Source organism: Lipotes vexillifer, unplaced genomic scaffold (genome assembly GCF_000442215.2).
Source record: "Lipotes vexillifer unplaced genomic scaffold, Lipotes_vexillifer_v1.1 scaffold327, whole genome shotgun sequence".
NCBI classification, from domain to species: Eukaryota; Metazoa; Chordata; class Mammalia; order Artiodactyla; family Lipotidae; genus Lipotes; species Lipotes vexillifer.
In genome coordinates this window covers 4056322-4063643 of record NW_006771143.1, presented here as the reverse complement: position 1 = coordinate 4063643, position 7322 = coordinate 4056322, and the positions used below count along the sequence as shown (strand labels likewise).

Below are 7322 nucleotides of genomic sequence, written 5' to 3'. Positions count from 1 at the left end.
CATATGTGCTTGAGTGAAGGACCTTGAGATGGAGAGATTATCCTGGGTTACTTGGGTGGTCCCAGTATAGTCACAGGGGTCCTTTGAAGAGGGAGGCAGGAGGATCAGAGTCGTAAGAGAAGACATGAGGATGGAAGCAGAGGTCAGAAAGAAAAGAAGATGCAACATTGCTCTCTTTGAGATGGAGAAGAGTCCACAAGCCAAGGAATATAGGCGCCTTCAGAAGCTGGAAAAGGCAAGCAAGTGGATTTTCCCCGAGAAGCTCCAGCCCTCTGCAGCCCTCCGGACCAGTTTTAGGCTTCTGACCCCTAGAATTGTGAGAGAATAAATATGTGTTTCTATAAGTCACTAAGTCTGTGGAAATTTGCTGCAGCAGCAATAGAAGCTAAAACACCTGGACTTGTCAACAAGTTAGTAGTAGGGTTCCAAGAGAGGCAGGAGGGAACCATAGACTCGGGATAGGCATACCATTACTTCTGCCACATTCCATTGGCCGATGGTGTCACAAGGCCATCCCAAATTCAAGGGCTGGAGAAATAAACCCCACCATGTGATTCTATTTCTCTCACCTCTTGATGGGAGAAGCTGTAATGTCACTTTGCAAGGAGGTGTAGAAACTGAGCAGGACCCTGCGGGGCCTCCCCAGGGACAGACCCTGTGTCCCCCACCTCTTGTTTGTAGAAAAGCTTTAACCTCGTAGGCCTCCCCCCAAGTCCAAAGAGCAAATTTAATGAGAAAAGTGAGAAAATGCAGAAACAAAGGAAGACAGTCAAGTAAGACAAAATAATAAGAGTTTAGCCATAACACAAAGTCAAGGACTTTTAGTGCCTCCTCAAGGCTGTAGATAATAACCTGAACCATATCCTTGAGGTGTTCTGCAGACATTAAAACCCCCCACCAGGTGGAAGAAGTTAACTGCACGTGACGATAAGCATGTAGACCCCAGAGGGGCTGGAACCAGAGGTTGATGATAATTCCCGAAACATCATGCTGTTACCTCACCACCCACAATTAGAAGGATGTACCAAGCTGATCAGGCACCCTGCAACCCTCTCCCTCACCTTGCCTTTAACAACCCTTCCCCGAAAGCCACTGCGGAGTTCAAGTCTCTTTTTTTTTTTTTTGCCGTACGCGGGTCTCTCACTGTCGGGGCCTCCCCCGTTGCGGAGCACAGGCTCAGCGGCCATGGCTCACGGGCCCAGTGGCTCCGCGGCATGTGGGATCCTCCCGGACCGGGGCACGAACCCGCGTCCCCTGCGTCGGCAGGCGGACTCTCAACCACTGGGCCACCAGGGAAGCCCAGGTATCTTTTTTTTAAACCGTGTTTTTTTAATTGAAGTCTAGTTAATTTACAGTGCTGTGTTAGCTTCAGGCGTACAGCAAAGTGATTCAGTTATGCATAAACATTTGTATATATATTCTTTTTCAGATTCTTTTCCATTATAGGTTATTACAAGACACTGAATATAGTTCGCTGTGCTGTACAGTAGGTCCTTGTTGTTTACCTATTTTATACATAGCAGTTAATCCCAAAGTTTTAATTTAGCTCCTCCGCACCTCCCCGTCCCATTATCCCCTCTGGTAACCGTAAGTTTGTTTTCTATGTCTGTGAATCTACTTCTGTTTTGTAAATAAACTCATTTATATCAAGTTTGGGTCTTTTGAACACAAGCGGCCCATTCTCCTTGCTTGGTCCTGCACTGGGCACCTTGCAATAAATGCTGCACTTCCCTTCACCACAATCCAGTGTCAGTGGATTAGCAGCGAGCAGGCCCAAGTTTGGTTTAGTAATAGTGTAGAGACTGAGAAGGGTAAAAAATTACGGCCATTTTTTGCAATCAATCTATCATCGTGCCCTTTACAAAGAGGACATTTAAAAGCAACATCTGACCCTGTTTCTCTTTCATTTCCAGGGACACAGGGAGCATGGGTGTCTGGACCTCAGGCACCAATATCTTCCTCAGTCTTTGGAGGACGTATGTGTCTCCAAGGAGCCTTGGATGGATGGACTTCACCCAACATTTGGGCACTTGTTGTTTCGTTGCTTTCATTTCTGTTGGCCTCCTCTCTGGGGCCTTCTACTGGTTTCTGTCCTCGTTCATAGTCTTCACCACCTCCTGGATGGTCACGTGTGCTCTGCTGTGCTGCTCCAAGCACGCACGGTGTTTCATTCTGCTCTTCCTCCTCTCGTGTGGCCTGCGTGAAGGCAGGAACGCTTTGATCACCGCCGGCACAGGGATAGTCATCTTTGGACACGTGGAAAATATTTTTCACAACTTTAAAGGTCTCCTGGACAGTATGACTTGCAACCTAAGGGCAAAGAGCTTTTCCATCCATTTTCCACTTTTGAAAAAATATATTGAAGCAATTCAGTGGATATACGGCCTTGCCACTCATCTAAGTCTATTTGATGACCTTGTTTCTTGGAACCAAACACTGGAGGTCTCTCTTTTTAGTCCCAGCCAAGCCCTGGAGGCACAGCTCAATGACACTACATACAAAGCCCTGCGTGTCTTGTACCAGGTGGTGACAGCGACAGAGGTGTTGTCTTCCCTGGGGCGGCAGCTATTTGCCCTCGCAGGGCTTCTGCTGGTGCTACTTGGCACTGGCCTCTTCATGAGGCGATTTTTGGGCTCCTGTGGTTGGAAGTTTGAGAACATCTACATCACCAGACAATTTGTTCAGTTTGATGAGAGGGAGAGGCATGAACAGAGGCCCTGCGTCCTCCCGCTGAATAAGCAGGAAAGGAAGAAGTATGTCGTCATCCCATCTTTCTGGCTGACTCCTAAAGACAGGAAAAACCTGGGGCTGTTTTTCCTCCCGGTACTTACCCATCTCTACATCTGGGTGTTGTTTGCAGCCATTGATTATCTGCTATATTGGCTCATTTTCTCCATCAGCAAACATTTCCAAAGCTTGCCAGGGCTTGAGGTTCACTTGAAGCTGCACAGAGAGGTAGGTGCTCACAGGCCCGTCTCACTGTGTATCTCAGCTGTTTGCTGTGTGTTTGCAAAAGATCGTGAACTTCCCAAGGCAGGGCAGTGTCTTATTCCCCCCTGGATCCTCAGTGCCTGGCACGGAGCCTGGCATGTAGGAAGAACACCCAAAATGTTGGTTAGATTGAGTTGAAACCCCAATGTTAGAGTATGAGAACATTCTGAACATTTTTGATCACTGTATTAGTTTCCTGTGGCAGCCGTACTGCAACAGAGGAGACCATGCTTTTTGTTCATGCCATCCTTTCTCTTTTCCATTTTTCCCTGTGGAAATTGATGATTATGTAGACATTTCAGAGGATCTGGATACTGTCAGATACTTGTCTTATTTGTTTTTAAACCTAGCGTTCTGCGCTACGTGGAACGTGCACATGTGTGTGCCTCCGTGTGCATGTGCACACGTAATGTGTGTAGTTGTATGTGTGTACATGTGCACGTGTGCGTGTGTGTGTGCGTGTGTGAGAATGTCAGGCATGCTGGGTGGTGTGCACTAGCCTGGGCTGGTGAACACGCCATCTACTGTTTCCATATGTCTGAGTTTCCCTCCTCTTTATCGAGCTACAATAGATTGTGCCTCTGCTGGGGAAATCTCAGCGGGGAAGGGCAGAAAGGGACCTGGAAACCCTCCTTTGAAAGCCCATTTCCTCCTGTTGCATCCACACTCTTCCTCCCCTTTTCTCCTGGCTCAGCAGGCACTGTCTGGTCCCTGCCCCGCCTAATCCTGGGCTGCTTCTCCGAGTTGATTACTCTGAGCCCTCTGTTTCCTCTGATGTCTTCAGTTAATTACAAGAACCCTGTTGCTCTACATATCTGGAGCAGGGTGGATAATGGAAGCAGTGTTTCAAATGAAAGCCAAACGATTTTCAGCCAGGCTTGATCCAGGGCGGCGGCTAGTAGAAGGGCTTCTCTCCTCCGCTCCCCCATAGTCCATCCCCCTCCTGTAGTCCCTTTTATGATCTTCCCCTCTCAGTTCTTCCCTCTCCATCTTTTTGCTCCTCTCTCTTCTATTTCTCTCTGAGCCGAAACCCATGCCTGTTTTGTGAATTCTCACTGTTTTAGATAGACGGGGGAAGAAAAGCAAGTCTACCTTCCAAAAAAGGCCCAGGAGCTTTCCAATGACAATGTCCTGGCAAATACGTTTTGGGGTGTTGCTGGGTCCTGGGGATGCAAAGTTGTCTAGACCATGATGGCTGCCATTGAGGGGCTCACGTCCTGGTGGAGGAGGCCACCACGTACACTCACAATGACAGCAGGGTGGTGGGCGCAGAACAGATGCGAGCACAAGACTGCTGTGGGAGCTCGTCTCAAACTCTCTCCTGCCAAGCCTGGGAGGCTGTGCCACCAGCAGCTGGCTTCCACGTAACTGGCAGTGCCCTGCCCTTATCCCACGATGACCTTGGAGGTTCCTGGTCTCTCCATTGCAGCAGATTTGCAAAGGAGAAGTCAAGCAAGAAAAGAAACATTGGCTCAAGGTTTCTCCCACTTTTATACAATTTTAAATAAAGAAAAGTGGGAAATGACGTGAATAGACCTGGCTGGATAGGTGGACACTGTAAGTAAAAAAAGCTACAGTCGGGCTTCTCTGGTGGCACAGTGGTTGAGAGTCCGCCTGCCGATGCAGGGGACACGGGTTCGTGCCCTGGTCTGGGAGGATCCCACATGCCACGAAGCGGCTAGGCCCGTGAGCCGTGGCCACTGAGCCTGCGCATCCGGAGCCTGTGCTCCGCAACGGGAGAGGCCACAACAGTGAGAGGCCCGCGTACAGCCAAAAAAAAAAAAGCTACAGTCGCTACTTATTGGGCACCTACTATGTGCCCAGCACTGGTCTGCATTAAATTTTCAGGACTGTCTGATACCAGAGTGAATCATCCATCCATTACTCAATACCATCTTGGCAAATTGTTTACTTGAGAGAGGCAAACACATTTTAAAATTGGGGTACCATTTAGTACATTGCTCGGTATTTTGAGAGTTTGTTACCCTCCACCAAGCCCGTACAAAAGTGTTGACAACCTTTCTGAAGCCCTGACTCCCAGCTGCAAAATCTCCGGTTAGATTCCTAGACTAAATTACTTCTTCCCAGACCGGACACCCGCTGCTTTCTTATTGCAGGATTTCTCATCACTTACTCAATCGATGTGTTTGTTTCTTCAACAGTATTGAAAAGAATGCATGCCTCTGCTCTGGGGACTGAAATCTCTCTATTTAATCGTAGGTGAACTGTCTTTTTAATAAGAGGAAAGGAGAGGCAACACAAATGCTTTCTACTGCTTAGCCACAGTGCTGGGGAAATTGCAGATCTGACTTGACATTTGTGTAGAAGTCCCAGGTTTTGGGGTTTCCAGATTTTTCACAGGTATTGGGGTAAATCGAAGGTGTGCGGTGTTCTCTGGGTGTGATTGGGTTCTTTTCAGAAGTCATTTTCCTCCTCTGGGCCCCAGGGCTCTAGGGTGTTGAGGTGATAATAACTTACTAAGTACTCCAGTCTGTAACGTTAATGCTCCATCCCCAAGGTGCTTAATTTACACTGGGAGTAGTTTATTCATGGGCAGGATCTGGTCCATTAATTTCTGTTTTACCAAATTGGAAAACAAATCCACCAAGAGACTATATGGCTTTCTCAGGTCAGGGAAAAGTAAGAGCTGAATCAGCACACACGTCTCCTGCTGGTGGCTTGGCTGGGTGGCTCAGTGTCATCTGCCCTCTGGGTCAGTTTGTTGAGGGCAACTGGCTTATTCTCTTGCCTTCAAGCAGGGAGGAATGCACCCCTCCTATCATCTAAGAGAGATGAGAAAATGTCCTATTTTCAGACCTCTATAAATAGGATTTTAGAGACACTTTCAGTAAATATACTCTTCTTTGTATTCTTGCATCAAGAATAATTCCACACACACACACCCCCCTCCCCGCCACCTCAAGCTCTAGAAGGATGACTTAGAACATAATTTAATGCCTCCACATCTTTATGACCTTGTGGTCTGCTGACGAGGTGTTTGTCGAGATGGAGAGGCTATGACTGGGTCTTGAGGGGCTCTGCTACAAAAAAAACTTCTCCCCCAGTTGAGCAAAAACCATCTTTCATTAGTCCCACATGCTCTGAAGTGTAGAAACGGGTGTTCCATAAAAATAAGTTATGCGGTCAAAATTAATAGGAGAATCGTTGGCTGAATTTAAGCGAATTTCTCTGCTTTCTTCTAAGCACCCTCAACAGTCTCATGGCCATCGTGACTCTCTAAAGAAAGGACAGAGCAAACAAACTTATCTGATATCCTTCTCTCAAGGAAATCTATATTTCCACAATCCCACTTTGGAAAACTCTGCAATGGCTACAACTAAAATTCATCCCTTCTCCTTTATTCCAGTCATAGCACATAAAAGGAGCTGGGATAGCCCCTTCAGCCAAAGCTCCCTGCATATTTTAAGATAAATGTTACGTGCTACAGGGCAGTATTGAGAAAGACAAGGACAGAGTATGGAAATGGCATGGATCTTGATGATTTTATTCTTTCATTTTAGAAACAAGGAGCTCAAGACATCATCCATGATTCTTCATTTAATATATCTCTGTTTGAACCCAGTTGCCTCCCTAAACCAAAGCTGCTTCTGTCTAAGACCTGGATTCCTCTCAGTTTTATTCTTGTGATACTAGTGATGCTAGGACTGTTGTCCTCCATCCTGATGCAACTTAAAATCCTGGTGTCAGCATCCTTCTACCCAAGTGTGCAGAGGGAGCGCATCCAATACCTACATGCAAAGCTGCTGAAGAAAAGATCAAAGCAGCCGGTGGGAGAAGTAAAAAGGAAACTGAGTCTGTACTTTACAAAGGTAAAGCCAAAATAGGGTTATAACCTGTAATTAGGGAAATTTTGATTCTGAAGGGCAAATGGAACTTCAAAGCACTCATCGACTTTACATTAGGGCTTATATCCCCAGCAACAGACAGGACACTTTCGGGGCAGGGGTGGGGGTAGGTGAACAGTGACCGGGAACAGATGTACATGGCTAAGTCCAGAAGACTCTGCAGCAATGCCGGTCCAGAGGATTCTACCAGATAGCCTTCAAAACACTGATTTCAAGTGAGTACATTCAGTCATATTGTAGAAAAGCTACTGGGAAGGCCCTCTCTAATGGCTGTTAAAGAACAATACCCAGTCAGAGTTACTTTACCGGGATAAATAAATAACAGAAGGGAAGTATCTACTACAGCTTGGTAAACTCCAAAGAATTTGCTCATTCTCCAGCATTAAAAAATTTATATGATGAGGGCTTCCCTGGTGGCGCAGTGGTTGAGAGTCCGCCTGCCGATGCAGGGGACACGGGTTTTGG

General features: G+C 46.9%; 1 protein-coding gene across 2 annotated transcripts in view; it reads left to right on the top strand.

Annotated features, from left to right (window-relative positions):
- The first annotated feature begins 1920 nt into the window (after window positions 1-1920).
- DCSTAMP (dendrocyte expressed seven transmembrane protein) overlaps window positions 1921-7322 on the top strand; it is a 6253-nt gene continuing 851 nt past the window's right edge. The window contains exons 1-2 of one of the 2 annotated variants that reach the window (XM_007446547.1): window positions 1921-2955; window positions 6513-6821. In XM_007446547.1, the coding sequence (XP_007446609.1) occupies window positions 1927-2955; window positions 6513-6821 (1338 nt within the window). In that variant the 5' untranslated portion in view covers window positions 1921-1926. The remainder of the gene's footprint in view (window positions 2956-6512; window positions 6822-7322) is intronic. The other variant, XM_007446548.1, reaches the window with a different exon arrangement.